This window comes from Saccostrea echinata, unplaced genomic scaffold (assembly GCF_033153115.1).
Source record: "Saccostrea echinata isolate AGI-Se365-2 ecotype Australia unplaced genomic scaffold, CSIRO_AGI_Sech_v1 ptg000014l, whole genome shotgun sequence".
NCBI lineage: Eukaryota > Metazoa > Mollusca > Bivalvia > Ostreida > Ostreidae > Saccostrea > Saccostrea echinata.
This window is the reverse complement of record NW_026889763.1, coordinates 5,654,758-5,676,610: the sequence shown is the minus strand read 5'-3', so window position 1 is coordinate 5,676,610 and position 21,853 is coordinate 5,654,758. Positions and strand designations below refer to the sequence as shown.

Here is a 21,853-nt window from a genome sequence, read left to right as displayed (position 1 = left end):
GTATTGTCATCACACGTGCACAGGTAGGTAAAAGCTTAAGCTGTGTATATTGAACCGTATCTAATCCGTTAGTCCAGATATGCCTACATGTATCTACAGTTTACTGTCTTGAACAATACGTCTGCAACAGAGAACCAGTATTAATCAGCAGATAAAGAGAATTTCATTCGCGCGGGGGAAGGGGGGGAGGGGTAGTAACACTCGGCATGGACAAATTATTCATTTTCAAAATTTTCGATGACATGCAGATTATTTTTTTTTCTACATAGCTTGAGAACGGATTATTTTATTTTTAACATTTTGACAGATTATTTATTTCGAATATCTTTCTATGCAGTCTAGTATATATACATTGTAGATGGAATTGTAACTATCTTAACCGTTTTCTTGATTATAACTTCCTTTTATAATGCGTTTATACACATTGATGGAGAATTCATATAAAAAGGAAAACAGAAAAACGCGCACAGAAAATAAAGTAATACTTTGAACTAATTATGTGCACTTCTACCGATAAGTTTTCAATGTTCTTTATGCTAGCTATAGTGAGTCAAACACCTAACGGAACTTAGGCCTTTAATGCCTGAAGAGTTCATATAATATTGTATTGCTACGCAAAATGACGAGTATTGATATAAATGAATATACTTTTGTGCCTTTAATGCCTGAGGAGTTCATATAATATTGTATTACTACCCAAAATGACGAACTATTTGCTGGTGACCAGAGGTCCTAGATGTGCGTATGCAAAAGTGACACCCTGAAATCTACTTTTAAGGATAACAAGGAAAAAGATTTACATGATTAAAAAATATCTATAGATTAATATTTTCTTCCATATAAGCCAAAAGATATGAAGAGACTGTGTTTTTAAAACTGTTTCTTTTGTGGTTTTCAGTCAAAATATATTAAAATAGAAATTGCTAAAGCCATATTTTGAGATATAATGCATTAAGTGGAAGTTGGTGCCATGGGAAAGACCTAAACTTATACCTACTCATCTTAGATTTACAAATTTAGGCCACGGTGAAGACAACTTAGGACATTTCTATATGTGCCCTTATACCTGAAGCACAAAAAAAAAAAAAAAAAAAAAAAAAATTGAAAAATTTTTCCAAATTTTTGAATTTCTGCAAATGAAAATTTGAAAAGTGCATTAAAAATTTTTCATCTTTGATGTGGAATAAGGACAATGAGAATAATGACATCTTTGGTTTAGTTTTCCAATTCCTCCAGAGTATAGTTAACTTAACTCAGATCACAGAGACATGAAAATCAATGACAAATGAGGCACGTGACGATAAAGTTCTGTCTCCCTAGTCTCTTTACCTGGTGACACCGGTAAAGTGTACTACACTCCTTGATGCTTAATATATTTTTTTTTAAATGACAAAAAGATATATAAATTATTTATCGGAGAAAACAGAGTTTCTTTTTGCTAATGTATTGTATCGTCGTTTTTTTTTTTATTTTGAAAAACAGCCAATATTAAATACTAAACAGTGTTCAGATGATAGTGTGATATTTTTTTGTGTTTTATGTAACTCCAAAGACTGGTTTCGTGTTCTTGGTTAATACATGCATGGCAAGGTAGTGTCAAGAACCCATTTAAAAAACACATAAAAGTCTTTTCTTAAATGTCCAACATAGTAACAAAGAAAAAGCTATTATGAAGAAATAATTCTTTATGTGTGCATATCATGAGAAAGAAGATAATACTGTTTACAACTTCTAATTTAAATACCCTATTAGCTATTCAAGGTAAACAATATCTCAGGGTAAACTTTGACACTGCCTACTCAAAGGATTTTATAAACATTAACAATTAAATAGATGCGGAAACAAGAGGCCCATGGGCCACATCGCTCACCTGAGCACAATGGCTAAGAAGAAGCAGAAATCAGTTCAGTATTGATCAAAGGGGGGGGGTGCTTAATTTTACACTACCCCAGGAGAGGATGCTTCCATATCAATATTATTAATCATGGCTTTGCTGTTCTTAAACAGAGGAATTTCAAAGATTTTTCCCTATGTATTCCTAAATAAAACTCTGATTGCTCATTGTGGCCCCACCCTACCCACCGTATATTTGAACAAATTTAAATCTACACTACCTGAGGATGCTTCTATAATAATATAACTAATCATGGCTTTGCTGTTCTTGAGCAGAAGATTTTTTCAAGATGATTCCTATATATTCTTATGCAAAACATTGACCCTCTGTTGTGACCCCCCAACCCCAACTCCTGGGGGTCATAATTTGAACAAACTTGATTCTACAATACCTAAGGTTGCTTCTGTATAAATATGACTAATAATGGCTTAGTTGTTCTTGAGAAGATTTTAAAGATATTTCCTATGTAAAGTGTATGATCAGGTTTTTACAAGGGATATATAGGCTTTCCTTTTACTCTGTCTGAGTTAATGATTGGAATGATTATTAAGACAGCTCTATCTGAGGGTAAATTATGGAATCCGGATAGGGCCATGCAGTTCACTATCGCATCATCGCACCATCGAGGTCTGAGTCGATAGTGCGATGACGCGATAATGCGATGACGATGAAGCGATGGTGCGATAACGATGAAGCGATGGTGCGATAGCGCGATGCCGATGATGCGATGGCACGACAATGCGATGACGATGATGCGATGGTACGATTAAGCGATAGCGCGATGACGCGATGGCACGATAGCGATGATGCAATGGTGCGATAGCGATGATGCGATGGCGCGATACTGATGGCGCGATGCTATATCGTGTCATCGTTATTGCTTTATCGCACTATCGTCATCGTGTCATCGCACCATCGCTCTATCGACTAGTACTTTCTATAACCGGATAACATTCCCAGCAGTCATTGCACAACATGGCGTTTGTTGACGAACAGATTCAAGAATATTTCTTTAACGGATACGATAATAAAGAAATCATATTCCTTCTTTGGAGTAATTATGGTGTGAAAATAAGGTAGGTATTATTAATTGTCATAAGTTATGATAATACAAGTACCTGTATAGGCTAATATTTTCTCTAAGAGTAATAAAGTTACTATACATTAAATTTATAGTCTCATTCAAAGATTGTTTATATGCGTGTTCTACTTGCATATATATACATGTATCTGTTATTTAAGAAATAGTGATTGAAGTTAAAATCTCCCATTTTAAGATATATTTTATGCATTATTTTTTTTTAAATACTTAAGCTGTAGACATTTGAAAAGGCGCATGACCAGACTTAATTTGAGAAGACGGAGATCATACAATGTGGATATGGCAATAAGGGCTATTCAGGTAATATTGCTTGTGTTTTATTTCATCTTTCTCTTTGATAGATTGATCAAATCTAGAAAAATCGTCAGTAACATCTATATTTTGATGATAGCTCATTATGTTTTAGTTAACTCATACAAATGTCAAAAATTTCATATGATTTACATATATTCTACTCAAAGGAAGAAATGATGTTCAGTGGACAGATTCTTGGGTGTCGTTTGATGAAACGAAGACTTCTTTAGAAACATGGCATCTTTATAGGAAGGTATATTATCTTATTATGATTAATTAACAGAATTCAAACGATGTGCCTATTGCTTATAATGAGTTTTATATCAATAAGATATTTATCATAATTTCATTGAATTCATTTTTTTTTTGTTAAAATGTAATGGTTAGATTTAAAATCGTTGATGATTAATTATATATATATACTGTTCCAGGGATAACATGTTGTGTTTATTGAGAATAATCGATCCTGATGGAGTTGATCTAAAAACAAGTCACTGCTTGACAAGAAGAATGTATCTAAACAATGGACCAAATTATCTTGCACATGTTGATGGGTACTACAAGTTGAAGCCATTTGGCTTCGCTATACATGGTGCAATGTGATCAAATCTAGAAAAATCGTCAGTAACATCTACATTTTGATGAAAGCTCATTATTTTTAATAACTCCTACAAATGTTAAAAATTTCATATGATTTACATACATTCTACTCAAAGCAAGAAAAGATGTTCAGTGGACAGACTCTTGGGTGTCGTTCGATGAAACGAAGACTTCTTCAGAAACATGGCATCTTTATAGGAAGGTATATTATCTTATTATGATTAATAAACAGAATTCAGGTTTCTTGTTCAAAGTATTAATTTTATTTCTTTAATTCAGCAGAATGCCAATTATACAGAATATTTGCTGACATTACTTTTATGAGCTTAAGGACATACACAACATAGTGTTGGAATTTTATTTTCTTATTCCCTTGTTGATTTAATTAAGAGTTCAATAATTGAAAAACCTTTGTACAATTTAATGATTCCTGTAAATGCTGTTATCACCTCTGAAGCAAATGTTGAGGAAATACCAGCTAAAACTATATTTTTGTTAATTTTTTTCTTTGAGAAAATACAATGATTTTCATCATTTGACAACTTTTGAAAACACCTGGTAATGTATGCTTTTTTTTGTCTTAAAACACCTGCTGAGATTCTATAATTTTAAATTAGGAATATCCTGGAAAATAGTTGGTAAGGTACATGTAAATGCAAGTTGCATATGACCTTAAGAGGCAATAATGCTTTTCTTAGTCAAAATTTGCAATTTCTATACTACTTGACATGTATTTCTAACTCAACCCTTTAGTTTCCTTTTCTTTCAGAAGGTACATCTGAAATTAATCTAAACATGCTCTTGGCGTACTGAACTGGAGCTGACACAATCCACTAGGATTTCACAAAAAGCTTGAAATTAAATTTGTAGAATACCCTGCCTGTTTGCCAGTTGCACATACCTGCGATCTTTTGTTGGAAATATCTAGGGGAGAACCCCTGAGGAATTTCACAGAAAAATGTAGTTGGCAATGACTTGGGGGGGGGGGATTCCATCTTGCTTAAGAAAATAACTTTATGTATTCAATGCTATATCTATGTTTAGAAAGTTTTCATTCAATTAATTTTTAAACTCAATAATGGCAGTGATAGTCATATTAAGGAATAAGAGTATTTCTTAAGGGAAAGATAATACTAAAAGACATTGATAATCATATGAGGAGCATTTCTTCAGGGAAAGATAATACAAAAAGACATTGATTTTTGTATGGGAATATTAATTGATATTTGGTGCATTTGTGGTAGTAAACATGCTTTTGAATTTTAAATTCTAGATTGTTGCATCTGTATGCCAAAAAAGTTTTTCTCAGAGCAGTTTGCTTTCCTTATATCCTCATTTTGCAATTTTCATTAATAATTGTTCTAATGAATATGGCATGTATGGTGACCCAATAAACATAGTAATAATTTCTGTTTGTGACTTTTAATTCATACACTTAGATGATTAGTGTACAACATTTTTCATGAAAATTGAAAAAAAAGTCAAGTGAAACATCAGGTGATGATTTATTCTCTAATCCTAATTTGGATTTTACAACTTTCCAACCAAGTACTTCAAAGCCTCCGTGGCCTTCTCAGTGGTGTTTGGAACAGTTCTCCCACCCTCCAAAAGCAAATGATCAAAGTATGCTGCATTGTCCTCACAACATCCTGTCGAGCTTGGACTAGGAAATAATCTTTGAAACTCTAGCACGTCATGAATATCCACTGGAAATTTATAATCTACTGCACCTGTACATAAAAAAAATGAAGTCATAATGTGTTGGTACTGTTTTAAATTTGAGCACTGAAAAACAACCAAGGTATCGAAGGAGAAAGGTAAACACAGAAAAATATTCAAATTAAAGTTAGTGATTAAAAAAATCTTTGCTAGGAAAAATACCAAAAATTTTAGGGTGGAAAAACATCATTTCTGGTTTTTCCTAGGAGACTTCCATCATCATCATTATGATAGCGTCTTTGTGCTCTGATGTAATGGTTATTCCATTCTGTTTTTATTTGATCAATTTCTTGTCGGATGATTTTCATAAAACAAAAGCGAAGGCATTCTCTAAATTGCATGCAGAAATATCATAATAGGTTATAATCACATAAATTCTTTAAGTATAAATAAAGAATTTATTTCTCTTCTTACATGTGCTCTTTATTTCCTGATGAGAACATCCCTTGGCCTTTCATGTTTTTGAACAAGTGTATCCAGAAGGAGATGCCCATCTCTCTCAGTGTTCTCCACCAGCGTTCAATTCTCTTAAATCAAAATGTGTTTTTGAAAAACTGAAGGCTGATTTTTCAAAAGTAGGTCAAACTTCAAGGTTATTGAGTACAAATGTTGGTACTGTCACAAGGAATACACAACTTCCCTAGGACCAACCGTTCAAAGTTATGGCCAAGGTCAAAGTTTTACAAAAGTAGGTTAAACTCCAAGGTCAATTATTATAATGATAGTACTCAAAGACAGATTTTTTTTTTTACAAGAAATACACTTGAGAAATATGAAATCTCTAACATCAACCATTCAGAAGTTATGTCCAAAATTAAAATTTTTTCACAAGAAGGTCGAACCCTATGGTCAAGGTCATTATGTCAAAAAATGTTGGTGCATTAAAGTCTTTGCAGATAAAAATACAGACAGACCCAAAGCTATATGGATAAGGCCCCCGAATCTTGAATCATAGGGGCATAAAACAATCACATAAATATATCATATATAAATTCATAATGATACAGAAACAATAATTTGTATATCAGATTATGTGCAGAGATATTTTAAATCATTAAACTGACTTCATTTTCAAATATTTGACAACAGGTTTCTTGAAAGGGGTATAGAAAGGGGTATGGGAGGGTTATCCCTCCCCCAGGTCAGAAAATTTATAATAAAAATGCATACAAGTCTGTTGCATTCTGGGGGTAATTTTTTTTCAAATATATAATAAACAAATAAATAGCAAAACTTTAAACAAAAGATTGGTGTTTTCAGGGGTTGCAATTGCATCCATGCCCCTCCCCCCCTTAATGGCTCTGTAGTATAACTAATACTATAAAAAGAACTGTGTCACCTTGAACTCTATTAAATGAAACTGATGCAAATAATGAAAGTATGAAGTTTGCAAAATTTATTATTTTTAAAATTATCCGTGGTATCAGATTACACAATGACGCCTATGAAAGATAATAATATGAAGAATTTTTTTTTTTTTTTTTTTTTTTTTTTTTTTGGTCTTTGAAAAGTAATAGTGAAAATAATCAGTTGATCTATTTTCCCTCAGGAAAAATGTTCAGATAAGTAGACAGTTTGAAAAGAAACTTAATTAAGGATTACACATACAAATTTTTAAAGTATTCAATTACTTCAGTTATTTGATCTTATATCAAGTTGGGACTTACTGAATTGACTGTGATTAGTAGACTATTCAGATTTGATCAAGTCCCCCCCCCCCCCCCCCATTTTCAAATCAAAGTGCAAATTACTCTAACTTCTACTGCAGGAGTGTTAACTGGAATTGGAACTCAATCCTAGGTGTGCAGATTTTAGAAGGTTATTAAACTCATCTGATTTGTTTATGCAATATAAGTTACTGAATCATATTGTTATTTAAAAAAAAAGCTTCATATTCATACCTGGTTAGACATTGATCTTCCTTTGATTACACTCTTTTCTCCACACATGTCATCATTATCGTACCAACGGAAGGATTTTTGAATGTCCTCAATGTATATATTCTCAGTTCCAGCATCAAGTCTCACACCTTGGAGCACCTATGTATTGGAAAACTCATACTACCATGAACTGAGACAAATATGGTTTCTTTGTTCAAGTAAATATTTTTTACAAAATAATGCATTTTATGTGTATTTATTCTGTATCAATACAAAATAATGTATTTAGAATGTTACTTAGTAGAAAATTAACTTGTGAAAATTGAACTGCATTTACAGTTTTCAGGAATATATTTATCAATGATTTGTAAAAATTATATACTCAACTATTTATTTCCTCCAGGAATTTCAAGAAATATGATGCTACAACAAAGGAGTCATTGTTTGTTCTTGCAACTTTAAGCCATAGTATTCGTCTTGAAAATCTGAAAGAATAGGAATTTGATCATTTAGATTAATAGCTAATATTGTTTTCTGATATGTAGCTACAACAGTATATAAAAATCATAAATTCTATAACTTCATAAATTCTTGTAATCTTACATGACTCAAATGAACACTAAAAGCTGATGCACATTAACTTACCCACACATTGCACCATGTATAGCGAAGCCAAATGGCTTCAACTTGTAGTACCCATCAACATGTGCAAGATAATTTGGTCCATTGTTTAGATACATTCTTCTTGTCAAGCAGTGACTTGTTCTTAGATCAACTCCATCAGGATCGATTATTCTCAATAAACACAACATGTTATCCCTGGAACAGTATATATATAATGAATCATCAACGATTTTAAATCTAACCATTACATTTTAACAAAAAAAATGAATTCAATGAAATTATGATAAATATCTTATTGATATAAAACTCATTATAAGCAATAGGCACATCGTTTGAATTCTGTTTATTAATCATAATAAGATAATATACCTTCCTATAAAGATGCCATGTTTCTGAAGAAGTCTTCGTTTCATCAAACGACACCCAAGAGTCTGTCCACTGAACATCATTTCTTCCTTTGAGTAGAATATATGTAAATCATATGAAATTTTTGACATTTGTATGAGTTAACTAAAACATAATGAGCTATCATCAAAATGTAGATGTTACTGACGATTTTTCTAGATTTGATCAATCTATCAAAAAAGAAAGATGAAATAAAACACAAGCAATATTACCTGAATAGCCCTTATTGCCATATCCACATTGTATGATCTCCGTCTTCTCAAATTAAGTCTGGTCATGCGCCTTTTCAAATGTCTACAGCTTAAGTATTTAAAAAAAAAAATGCATAAAATATATCTTAAAATGGGAGATTTTAACTTCAATCACTATTTCTTAAATAACAGGTATATACATACAAGTAGAACACGCATACAAACAATCTTTGAATGAGACTATAAATTTAATGTATAGTAACTTTATTACTCTTAGAGAAAATATTAGCCCATACAGGTACTTGTATTATCATAACTTATGACAATTAATAATACCTACCTTATTTTCACACCATAATTACTCCAAAGAAGGAATATGATTTCTTTATTATCGTATCCGTTAAAGAAATATTCTTGAATCTTTTCGTCAACAAACGCCATGTTGTGCAATGACTGCTGGGAATGTTATCCGGTTATAGAAAGTACTAGTCGATAGAGCGATGGTGCGATGACACGATGACGATAGTGCGATAAAGCAATAACGATGACACGATATAGCATAGCGCCATCAGTATCGCGCCATCGCATCATCGCTATAGCACCATTGCATCATCGCTATCGTGCCATCGCGTCATCGCGCTATCGCTTAATCGTACCATCGCATCATCGTCATCGCATTGTCGTGCCATTGCATCATCGGCATCGCGCTATCGCACCATCGCTTCATCGTTATCGCACCATCGCTTCATCGTCATCGCATTATCGCGTCATCGCACTATCGACTCAGACCTCGATGGTGCGATGATGCGATAGTGAACTGCGTGGCCCTATCCGGATTCCATAGTAAATCACACAGTTCTTCAATTTTCTCTTCTCTAGTGACGGGGACTGGGTAAGGTGCTACTTGCATCGTGTTTCTCCCCTAGGCTCCCTTTGTAGATAAGAACTGGGTGTCTCAATTTTCTTTAGATTTACTACACCCAGAACTTAATATCAATTCCGTAGAATACTTGCCTCTGGTATTTATAACTTTTATTTTGCTCCTACCTGTAACTTCTTTATTGCTAATTTAACGTCCAATTTCTAATGAATGCCTGACTTTCCCAAAGCTTTGCCTCATATACCCTTGGTTTGGCTAGTCAGTTCCAAAGGTTGTCAGGTCATTCCACTATTTGAAATCTTCAATGCGTTTTACTCAAATGCCACTTAACCATATTTTTAACTATAACCTATAACTTTGACCCACTGTTTTGGCCCCGCCATAATCGCGGGGGTCATGATTTGAACAAATTTGAATCTACACTACCTGAAGATACTTTTGTTTTATTATAACTAATAATGGCTTAGCTGTTCTTGAGAAGATTTTTGAAAGATATTTCCTATACATTCCTATGGTAAACTTCGACCCCCTGTTGTGGCTCTGTCCTACCACCAGGGGTCATGATTGGAAGCAACTTGAATTTATACGACCTGAGAATAATTCTATTATAATATGACAAATCATGGTTTAGCTGTTCTCGAGACGAAGATTCTTAAAAACATTTCCCATATATTCCTACATGTATGTAAAACTTCGACCCCCTCTTGTGTCCCCGCCCTATCCTCAAGGAGTTATGATATAAAAAAAACTTGAATCTAGAGTATGTAATGAAGCTTTCACATAAGTTTCATCTTATCTTGCCCAGTGGTTCTTGAGAAGAAGATTTTTAAAAGATGCTAGCGAATTTTCACGAATTCTGAATTATCTCCACTTGAAAGAGGGCGTGGCACTTCCTGTGAATAAATTTAAATTCCCTTTACCCAAGAATGCTTTGTGGTAAGTTTGGTTGAAATTAGCCCAGTGGTTCTAGAGAAGAAGTCGAAAATGCGAAAAGTTCACAGACGACAGATAACGGACGACAAACGACGGACGACAGGCAGACACTGGACACTCTTTGATCAGAAAATCTTCGACTCAGGTGTTCTAAAAAGGTATGTCGGTCAAGTATAATGATTTTTGACTATATTATTTCTTTTTTTTTTTTTTCGTTTTTCTTTTTTTCTTTTTTTTTTTGAAAGCCTATTATATGTAGGATCCTACTACAGATGAAAAACTGAAACTAAAGATGAAATAACGTAAAGAGCTTAATACCGCAAAAATTGTATAATAATTTGAAGTTTTGAATCAAAAAGGCGAAATAATGTGAAAAAAGGTATAACTTTGCCTTTCAAAAGGCGTAATAATGTAAAGTGAAGGCATTATTAAGCCTTCAAAAAGGTGTGTTTAAGCAAAATAAAATAAAGATACATATATATTCACTTCACTCAACAGTTTAAATACATGTAATGTAAATATGCTGACAACAGACTATGCATTTTTGACAAAATGTAGATATAATGGCTTTACGAAATAATGATGATCATAAATGATTTATTTATTATTTATTTTATTTTTTTTTTCAAAACTGCGATTTCTTTGAAAGCCTTCACTGTTGATGACTAAACTGTCATATTAACCGGATGGCACTAAAGTTCTATAAAATCAACAGTAGAACTATGACAATTATAGTGAATACTTAGAGAGGCTGGGGGGTTGTGGCCATTTTTAGACTATATTGATCTCCTTTAGAAGAAGAGCTCCATTTTTGAAATTTTTTTTTTGCCAAATGATAGTTGACAGCTTAAGATATCATATCTAAAAAATTAAGTTAAACCTGGTGGTTAATTGGTGGTTAATTTGTTGACCCCCCAGCCTCCTTAACAAGAAAACAGCTTACAACAGTTTAGATGAACCGTTATCTCCGATTTGAAAAAGTGCTTCTCTGTCAGATCTCGTTCTACATTGTCAAATTTATAGTTTAGATGGTTCTTTTCATGGAGAAACATACGTGTATAAAATGTGCTCTATTTAAATTATATTTTCCCCAAGAAAGTATTTATATAATTTAAATACATGTATGTACTTACATGACTCAAAACTTGTTAGTGTCCACTAACTTCCTAAGAATAATAGACAGTTTTACTTTTCCAAATATTTTAACTGCTTGAAAATATAATCCTGTCTAGAACTGTTCGTGCGTTTAGTTTCTTTCTTTCTTTCTTTTTTTTTTTAATTTAACCTGGAAGCAGTTTAACCAATTCCATGAGGTTACTTATTTTTTGTACCCCTCTGTACAATGTTTCACAAAGTCTGGTTTTTAATGTCCGACCCTGATTATTTTAATGGACGAGTTTGGCAGATTGATGGTGACGTAAATATAGTTAATTATGAGGACCTTAGATCACTAATTTTAAAAGGTCCTACATATAGGGAACCTCTTACCTTTAACTGGCGTCGTAATTTCATACATATTATGGATTCTGTAGAGGATTACGACAGGCGTTGGGTCAGTCATGAAAAAGAAGACCTTGACACTTTGTCAGAATGGATTAAATGTATCAGATATATGTTAAATTGTCGCAATAAACGATTGAGGCGCAGCATGAAAACCATCAATCGTTCTGTACTCAATAATTCAGAAGTTAAAAAAAGAATTAGATTACATGATTTACATGATCAGTACCCACTGGTACCTGCTGACAAATCAGATAACAACATTGTCTTTGTTTGTAAGGCTCATTATATAAATTGTACTTTAGAGGAACTGGGATTTAATTCTAAAAGTGGTAATCCAACTTATACCCATAGCTCCCTTTCTAAGGAAGAAATTCTTCAAAATCATATGTCAGTTTTGAATATTTTTAATATTCCCAACAACCAAAATGAATTTGAATTACCATATCTGTATTGGATTCCGAAACTTCATAGAAATCCTTAAAAACAAAGATAGTTGGCGGGTTCCATTAAATGTTCTATCAAGCCTCTTTATTTACTCCTCACTAAGATATAAACAGTAGTGTCAGGAGAAACTTCAAGTGTACTGTGCAAAATATATTCGAGAAGTTATGTATATCAGATGTGGATACTAAAAGATTCCAAGGAACTTTTGGAACATTTGAAATCACAAAATTTTACCAAAAGCAACAACATAAAAACTAACGACTTTTCAACTTTATATACAACTATTCCCCACGGTAAATTAAAGTCCAGACTTTCTGACATCGTTGACAGCCGTTTTTTTCAATAAATATGGAACTCGTAAATTTACTTACCTTGTCATTGTTGATTTGCAAAATTACTTTGTTAAAAAATAATCTGATTGTACACACAAGTACTCTGAAGTTGACATTAAGAAGATTCTCGAGTTTCTGATTGACAATATCTATGTGGTTTTCGGAGACCAATAGCTGCAATAATGTAGCCCTCTCCGATTTTTTTTAATCTGATATTTTCAAGAGAGGGCAACAATTCCACTGCATCTCCGTAATGGTGCAAATATATTTTTAGATACGGTGGACTGCAGGCAAAATAAATTGTTTTTACATTCAACTTACTTCCAATAAGACGGAAATTTTATTCACTGTCAACAACATAGCCCTTTATACGCGAAAACCATGTAAAATAAATCTGCTTGTTTACCGATCGTTCTCCTCAGCAGCCATGACAGTTGTTGAGTCACGTTTTGTCCGCCGTCACATTATGTCCGCCGTCACGAAATGTCCGCCTCTTTTTCAGAAAAATCGTCACGTTATGTCCGCCGTCACGAAATGTCCGCCTTTTTTCCAAAAAAATCGTCACACTATGTCCGCCGCCACGAAATGTCCGCCTTTTGTCCGAAAAAAACGTCACACTATGTCCGCCGTCATGAAATGTCCGCCTTTCTTCCGAAAAAATTGTCATATTATGTTCGCCGCCACGAAATGTCCGCGCCTTTTCTCGGTAAATTCGTCACTGGTCACATTATGTCCGCCGTTAAGAAATGTCCGTCAATATTTTGGATTGGAAATATCGTCCGAAAAAATCGTCACACTATGTCCGCCCTTACAAGATTGAAAATAACGTTATATTTTATTATTATCATTTCAGTGTGTCCCCCTAATATCCAGCCTTTTTCATGATATGTCTTTTCGCGCAATAAAATATATATTTCTTTAACCACACTTGTAATAATGTCTGCCTTCAGAAATATCCGCCAATTTTATAAACGAATAAAAAACAACTTTTCTTATACTGTATACACAATCTCGTGTTGATACTGAAAATTGGATATATTATTTCTATGTTTGCACAGGTGCATGTACAAGCTTTGAATATTTTTAAACAATAAAATGCTTTCTTAGTTTGTTAGTACTAGTTTATGAATTAATATTGCAGCTGTTGTAGAAATATATAAGAACGTTTATTGTTTATATTTATATCTATATACTTTACTGACGCTGAACGGCATTGGTTTTTTTAAGAAACGAAGGAAATAATACTCAGTGGATGTAAATATATAGGAGTTGTATTGAGCTCAAGTCGGTTTTTTTTTTTCAAAATACAATATATAGATACTATACCGGTGTATGAAAGTTAAATTTTTTGTCTGTCTAAGAAAAAAAAATTACAACGGTTTATTTTATCTGACTTGGCTACAAAAGATTTCACTAAATGATTACGCATTAAAGAAAAATAAATAAATGATTTCATTGAACTATATTATTTTCGGACGAAAAAATGGATATATTTGTTATTAAATTTCGCTAAATTATATATTTGAGAATCCAATGGTATGTTGCTTGAAATATTTACAAATGTTGGATTTATTGTATCTTTTTTTAAAATGACGTGTAAATATAAATTTCCTATGTTTTTTTTTTTTTAAATATGATAAAATTTTAATTTCTCAAAAGACAGAATATAACGACATTTTTACTTCAGCAGACAAGGATAAAGCGCGTTTTACAATGTGCCAAGCATTTTCCCGCCAAGGAGAAGAAATGCAGTAGCGGATCCGATGGGGTTGTGGGGGTTTCAACATCCTCCTTTGGATATATTAGAGAGAGAGAGAGAGAGAGAGAGAGAGATCCCAAATATATTTGTTGTGTTTTACTAAAGTAAATGTTCCGTGAGAGGCTTTTTATAATTATGCATGAAGAAAAATCGGTTATTGAAATAAAATCCGCGCCTGCAATGTCGCATGCAGTTTTATGTCACCGGGATATATATGATAAATTTTATTAATGACAGATCAAGCAATTTCAGTTTGTTGCCTCATAAAAGGAACAACTGGTCTGCGGCCGATTTTTGACGCTTGAGTCAATATGTTTCTTGTTTACCAAATTACAGGGTTTTGCGCAAGTTATGACAAGTCTATAGCAGGAGTTGGCGTACCTATCAATTGTACCGAAATTTCAGAAAAGTATGAATAATACGTAATACTATAAAAATGTGTATTTTTTATAGGTATTACGTGTATTTTTCTGAAAATTTCGGTAAAATTGATAGGTATGCCAACTGCGATGTTTCTACGTCTGTATTCAGAGGTATCTTTTCGAATAATTGAATGGCCCTTAAAAGGGCCGTTTATTTCCTACTCATAGGAGCGACTCTTGACTGCTTTGCTTATTGAAAGCATGAAGAGGACCATTCCCGCCTCGTTGAAGTGTGTTTCATCGGGAAGGTAATGTCTGGGTAATTTGACGTCTATTCTGATGTAGGTTCTGCCAAGGATTTTCTTCATCTTATTGTTGACAGTCCTCCGTCTTGCGTCAAACTCCTCTCGCTGCATAGAAATTCGAAATTTTCCCCTAGAGACAATCTCTGTGAAGAAAATCTCAGGTTGCCGGGGACTCAAGACTTTAATTTGGTGGAAAAGGCTTGTCAGACAGCCAATGACTGTAGACGGCTCGGCTCCACTGGAAATGTCGTTTCCCCCTAAACACACGACAATGATGTCTGGTCTGTACCTCAACATCTTGGAGATGAGATTTGGACAGGGTTGAGAGGCTGTCATGCCACCAACTCCAAACCACCCTACTTCAAATGGCATAACAAAGTCTGTAAAGTTTGAAGCTCGCTTCACGTAGGAGGAACCGAATAAGGCGACTCTCATGGTGGCTATAAAATAAAATTGCAATGTTCATAGTTATAACAAACTCGAGGCAAATTATGAAATTAAATAATTATCACCTCACTCTCTCAACTTATGATTAAAAATGCAGTTGTCAAATTAAAAATAGCTATTACGTATGATTAAAAATTTAATTTTTAAAGTTATACCATTTGGGCTTTGAAATCAATTATCGGGACTCTTATTAATGGGAAATTAGTTATTAATTAGTAATGCTTAAATATACTCATCGATAAGTATGCTGTGAGTACAAAATTACCGCTTCACTGTTAAAAAAATTTACGCATTACCTCTACTCTCCATTTAAATTTCGGGCGCTCATTACCCCTACATCTTATCAATAAGACGATTAACTCTCATTAGCGCTACATACACGAATCTGCCATCGATGACTCAGAAATTGAGTCCTATATTTATTTAATTTACCCACAATGTAGTTGAATAACAATTAAATTTGAAATCAATTTAATTCAGTTTGTTATCGAAAATCGAAATACTATAAGACATTCAAAAATTCCAATGTCTGGAGATGTGAAGGAAAAAGCACTCAGAAATGTGTCTTTTAGAAAATTGCTAAGGATTTAAAATAATAAAGTGTGGAAAAAACTTTACCAAATAAAAACCCTTTTACTTTTAAGTGAGCATGGAATACGTATCTTATGCATGTACGTGTACATTTTTCTGTACGTATAAGGCGCTGGCTAATGGAAGAGGCATTGTAGCGGTAATGTTTACTCCTCTACGTAGAGAATTAAAAATTGATCCAAAAATAAAAAATAATGTAAAAATTTAAATTGGTTTAACATCTAATAGATACCCCCCCCCCCCCCGACTTTTTATCGACACGCAATATAAATATATGCTGTGTTATGAAACATTGCAGCGAATTATCATTTCGCTGACTTTCAAAGCTTATGAATTGCATTGAATAAATATTTGTTAAAAGAAGTTATCGATGTCTGGAATGAAGGGGTGGGGATGGAGAGAGAATAATTGGTTGCTGTCGACTTGATAAAAAGCTAATGAGATAGTGAGGCCCGATATCGATAATGACAGTGCTCCAAAAAACGTGCATAGTTTACATGAAACTGGGTTTGTTGTTTGTTTTGTTTTGTTTTGTTTTGTTTTTTTTTGTTTTGTTTTTTTGATTAAAGAAATATTTACAGAAATCACTATGCATTAAAAATACGTGCCTGAATATTAAACAAATTTGAAATGTTCATAACATTTTGTTGGGAAAAGGGAGGGGTGTGTTGATGAAAACAAGTATGAAATTTAAACTTCAATGAGTTAGGACAGAAAAAAGAACTGCTAATACGTGCTTGATCCCGAGATCAAACGAACAAATAAAAAATAATAATTTTACAAGTACTAGAAAGCGTATTCCAGAAGCTTTCTGCCAATTTAATTTTGTGGAGGCTTTCAAAGTGTCCTGCCCTGTTTCTTTCTTTTTTCTTGTTTTTAAACTAGTAGTTTTGTTTTCTTTTCAGAAGAAAATTGGAAATTTGTTGGCATCGATCACACTCACAGTTTAAAGTTACTCCCCGTTTGTATTAATTAGAAGTCGCGTCGCACTAGGAGCATGTGGAAATACAGGTTGTCGGCGGACTTGATTTTTTTAATTACATTTATTAGAACTGTTTAGTAAAGGCTAAATAGACACCATGTAATGTGCATTTTTTTTTAACAATATCGAACGTGAATATGTACACGTATTTGTGGTCATTTATTCTTTGCATTTGTTTTCTAGCAATGTCAATCGCCTAGTTGTTCTTGGGGTGTAATTGCTGTTCTTTTTTCTTTAAGGATATAAATTCTCTGAATAAGTTTGTTAAAAATTGTTTTCACCTTACCTGTACTAGGAAGCATATTCTAGGAGATTTCTGCCAGTAAAACTGTTGCCCAACTCTTGCCACGTGGAGGCATCTCCTGTTAAGAGTCTTTTTTTTTTTTTTTTTTTTTTTAAAATACAATAGTTCAATAAATAAATAAATAAATAAATATTTTTCTTCTGTTACACGTTTACCTATATTTCCACGAAATGTGGCTCCAACTGGAAACCAGCTCGTAAGGAGACAGGCCGTACCACATTTTAGCATTACGTTATGCATTTGGCGCGAATGGTGGCTCCAACTGGAAGCCTAATCAGAGGGAAAAGGCCATACCACCATATACTGACAGTGTTTATAAATTATTAGGTAATAAGCACGATATTGAACGCGTTTATGCGGGAAGATTTGCACGTTTTATCCTTTATTTTTTAAATTTAAAATCGACAATATAGTACCATCCGGCGATTGCTGTTGCCAGTATCTCGATGTAACCATTAATCCATCGGGAAGAAATCGGTCGCAATACATTCTGTAATTCCATCATTACGCCACTACCCGAACCTGACACTCGACCCAACTGACGAAGAGACCAGTTGTGCCTTACGCCCTCTGGGAACACAGATTTACCTTCCAATAAAAGCATGACATTTTCATTTAAGTAAATTTTAGGACACAAATTATGAAGGGTGCCTAGCAAATGCTTGAAGTGTGTTGAAACCCTTATTAAAGTCAAAAACATGCTGAAATTTTTGTATATTACAAGAGACAAAATATTGCGCTGAATGAAGTAAGGTAAATCGGTGAATTGCTTACGGTTTACATTTTCTGTTTCGGGAAAAATTTGCTTACGTGCCCTGACATAATCACTGGGTGTGAACTTCTTAGGGGGTCGCACGTTAGACCTCAAGCGAACAGGTGATAATAATGGTGGCTGTTCCTCTGACTTTGAATCCTTTATCATATCTGTAATAGGAGTTAGAGAAGGTGGAGATAAATAAAATGATGAATTTAGACTTGGGGGAGATAACCTGTCTTTCTCTGTGGAGCTCAGATTGTTTGTCTCGTAGATTGCTGTTGGGGAAAAGCGCTGTAATGTCGGTGTCTCAAATGCTGGCGGAACAGGGGCTTCGATGTGTTCATTTTCAGTCCGAAATGATACACTGTCGGGAAATGAACCCAGAGGCTCTTTATCAAGATGGCTGACCGGAGGGGATAACGAACTTTCGTTAGTGGATAGGTGAAGGTGGAGAACCGAATCACTAGAATAATCTGTTAGCTGAGGCTCAATTTGAACTTCCTGAAACGAATGGTAAGAAAAATCAGTACTGTGAACATAGTTATTATATGTGCTGTTTTGGTTTGAGTTGAGATCCCTGTTTGGAATACACATAGTATTTACAGTATGAAAATTAACTTCATTAATACAAATATCCGCCTGCATGCCCGGTATCGGTTCTAACCTAATAAAATGAAACTCGAATTCATGACCTAAATAAATGTGTAAAAGATGTTCCTTATTTTGTCGATCAAAAGGCAAAATGTAATTTAAGTCTGACTGGGAGCTCGACACGATACCTACTGCAATATTAAATGCGTTCGCGATGGCCGTGATGCAGATGTGGTCGCCCCATTCGGTACCTAGTATGCCCTCTAAATAGGTATCCCAGTCTAAATTAGGTACGAAGTGTGAAAAGCGGTCGCCTGCTGGTGTTTCGGGGTTTTCGGAGAGCCAGTTTACCACGACATTTCGAATATCTTGCTGATTAAGGTCGATTTGTAAATGATTAGAAAGCGATTGTGCAACTGAATGAAAGAGACAGCTACCGTCTTTAGGAATGTTCCCAACAGGAATTAAATCTCGTTCAAGCGCATTTCGAACCAAATCGTCATGGGCTGTATCGGTTCTCGAGAGGCTCGGTCCTTTAAGTTGGTTTATTAAATTATCAGAAAGATAGAAATCCGATATATGCGGGAAATTGTGGGAAGGCAGTGAACAAGGAACTTTGCTTTCGCGGCAACAAAATTTATTTAGTTTGTGTACACAGTTCGGATCCGATTTTCGAGAGCATTTATCATTGTTACATTCGCACAACGGATCAAGCCTTAATCGATGACGTTTTTGTCTTTTTAACAGTTCTTCGGAACGTGAAATTGCAGCTATATTTTGTACATTTATCCAACGCGACACCCCATTGGAAAACCTGATTTTGTAAGAGAACGCGTTGTGTTTTGTGTCGATTATTTTTCCTCTTTCAAAACGGGGCCTAGCTTTATTGTAGTTTTTCCGAGTTTGAGATTTTACGAACACTTCGTCGCCCACACTATAGACACTAACTTGATGTTTTTTGAAATGGTGCTTTATCATGGTTTTTTCGCGTTTTTTCGATGCCAGCAAGGCTGCCTTGCGAACAGCGGATTGCTTTTTCAACTCTCTAGAAACGTGATTTGAAACGGTTGGCCCAAGACGAGTAGACTTACGCACACGATTAGATTCCCGCCCGTGATATACGTAAAATGGAGACGCCTTTAAAGAAGAGTGATACTCCTCATTGCGCAACATCGCGTATTTGGATAAATCGCGAACCCAGTTCGAATCGCTTGTTTTTAGTAGGTCGTACTTAAGTTTTGATTTCCAGGATTTATGCGACGATTCAATTTTCCCTTGACTTTGCGGATAATAAGGTCTGCTGTTGATAATTTGACAACCTAATACCTCATTCAATCGGGTTACCGCACCATGAAATTCTCGACCATTATCGCATTGTATGATTTTCGGCGGTCCTTCGCTTTGATATATGGACTCCAACGCGTCTGCAATTTCCGTGCTTTCTTTCGAGTTGAGCGGGCGAAGCCATATGTAACGACTGAAAACGTCTAAAACCGACAAAATATACTTGTACTCTCTACCGTCATAAAATTCCGTGTGTCGCGACATGTCAACTAAGTCGATTTGGTGGCGTTCTTGTATCGAAGTCGCACGAATGGGTTTTAGAGGAGCAACATTATCGAAAATTGGATTGACAGACTGCTTTTCGGGAAGAGATTTAAGAGACGTTTGCACCTTCCGATGTGTTACGCCGCTGAATACAGATTTTAAACGATGTCGAATTTTTCGTGAACCCGCGCCTTTACTTTCCTCGAATGCCTGTTTTGTCGCGAAATTGATTTCACTTAACTTTAAAACCATTTTACCATCAACCATAATACGTTTTTCCTGAGCCCCTGTCAATGGGTTGTGGCATTTGGCAATGGACAAAGGATGATTCTTTCTCCAGCGACGAATCATCCTTGCTGCATTTTTCTCTTCAAGGGTTGCTTTTCTTTCGTTGATGGTCCTTGCTCCTGAGATGATATCTGTGAGGAATAAATAATTAAAATGTCATGATAACAGTTAACTGAAGATATTGAGTCTATATTCCATGGGAAAAAAAAATATTCTACACAATTTTACTTCACACATTATAAATTATTTCGGTACTTTGATCACAATAATTTTGGTCTGAGTCGTAAAGGTCATATGAGACATAGACATGAACATATTGAGTATCATACGGTAAAAAATATTTTCAATAGTATTTTTCTTAGAAAATAGACGGTCGTTTTATGAAATTTTGCGATGCAAGAGTTATCTCAGTTATTTAACCGATTTCCCTATAGCATCGAAATTTCGCCTTAAAATCTTGCTATCAGAACACCTGTGAAATATTTAGACATGATAGACTAAAGAATATTATTCAACAAAAATCATTACTTTATTTTCTAAAACGGAATTGGTTTTCACCTCCAAACGTAATATGTCTATACTTATAAATAAACAAGGTTAGCTTTTTAAAAAAAGCTGAGAGTCCGTCACTTGAATACACAAAAGTTTCTTTCCTGCTTTGTGATGGTATAATTATGATTTTTTTTTTATTCATCATAAAATCATCTTAAAAGCCATTGTAATCAATGTTAAATTGGCCTAATCGTTCTCTTATTTGTAACATAATGCTTTACATAATAAATAATAAAGCATAGAATAAATTTTAGTTAGACTGCATCGTGATCATTATGATGACCTTCAATTAATTTCTCTTGGGCGCAGATATCAGAGAAAGCACGTCTCAGAAATGAACAAAGCCACTTACTTCCCAATCATTGACGGTTGACGAATGTTTACAGTTTCATTTTTACTGTTAAATTCTATAAAATATATAGCTTATGATGCTTGAAAGGAAGGTAGACCTTGGGTTAGATTGTTTTAATTATTTTAGATATAAGTTTTTAATCGTGCAGGTTCCAAGCAATGCATGATTTGGGGGGGGGGGGGGGCGGAGGTTATACTGCATGTATGTTTAAATC

The 21,853-nt window shown here is 34.2% G+C and overlaps 3 protein-coding genes across 3 annotated transcripts; all 3 read right to left on the bottom strand.

Moving 5' to 3' along the window:
* Positions 1-5,940: 5,940 nt before the first annotated feature.
* Positions 5,941-9,261, bottom strand: LOC133187151 (uncharacterized). The gene is made up of 7 exons (XM_061322511.1): positions 9,050-9,261; positions 8,731-8,818; positions 8,483-8,568; positions 8,135-8,308; positions 7,877-7,974; positions 7,511-7,648; positions 5,941-6,136 (listed from the first exon to the last, which is right to left on the bottom strand). Exons 1-6 carry the CDS (start codon positions 9,148-9,150, stop codon positions 7,626-7,628), a joined length of 570 nt encoding a protein of 189 aa, XP_061178495.1. The 5' UTR covers positions 9,151-9,261; the 3' UTR covers positions 5,941-6,136; positions 7,511-7,625.
* A 5,801-nt stretch (positions 9,262-15,062) lies between these two features.
* LOC133187150 (uncharacterized) lies at positions 15,063-18,642 on the bottom strand. Its single transcript, XM_061322510.1, has 2 exons — positions 18,541-18,642; positions 15,063-15,667 (listed from the first exon to the last, which is right to left on the bottom strand). The coding sequence occupies exon 2, from the start codon at positions 15,660-15,662 to the stop codon at positions 15,141-15,143; it is 522 nt and encodes a 173-aa protein (XP_061178494.1). The 5' UTR covers positions 15,663-15,667; positions 18,541-18,642; the 3' UTR covers positions 15,063-15,140.
* Positions 17,727-20,002, bottom strand: LOC133187149 (uncharacterized). Its single transcript, XM_061322509.1, has one exon. It carries the CDS (start codon positions 19,875-19,877, stop codon positions 17,934-17,936), a length of 1,944 nt encoding a protein of 647 aa, XP_061178493.1. The 5' UTR covers positions 19,878-20,002; the 3' UTR covers positions 17,727-17,933.
* Positions 20,003-21,853: the final 1,851 nt, after the last annotated feature.

What these genes read in the sequence shown, in the direction of transcription:
- LOC133187150 (XM_061322510.1), bottom strand. Translation starts at nt 15,662, where the DNA reads ATGAGAGTCGCCTTATTCGGTTCCTCCTACGTGAAGCGAGCTTCAAAC.
- LOC133187149 (XM_061322509.1), bottom strand. Translation starts at nt 19,877, where the DNA reads ATGATAAAGCACCATTTCAAAAAACATCAAGTTAGTGTCTATAGTGTG.
- LOC133187151 (XM_061322511.1), bottom strand. Translation starts at nt 9,150, where the DNA reads ATGGCGTTTGTTGACGAAAAGATTCAAGAATATTTCTTTAACGGATAC. An exon ending in ATACATGGTGCAATGTGTGG is followed by an intron (nt 7,975 to 8,134) that starts GTAAGTTAATGT and finishes CTATTCTTTCAG; the next exon opens with ATTTTCAAGACGAATACTAT. An exon ending in ATTCCTGGAGGAAATAAATA is followed by an intron (nt 7,649 to 7,876) that starts GTTGAGTATATA and finishes TCCAATACATAG; the next exon opens with GTGCTCCAAGGTGTGAGACT.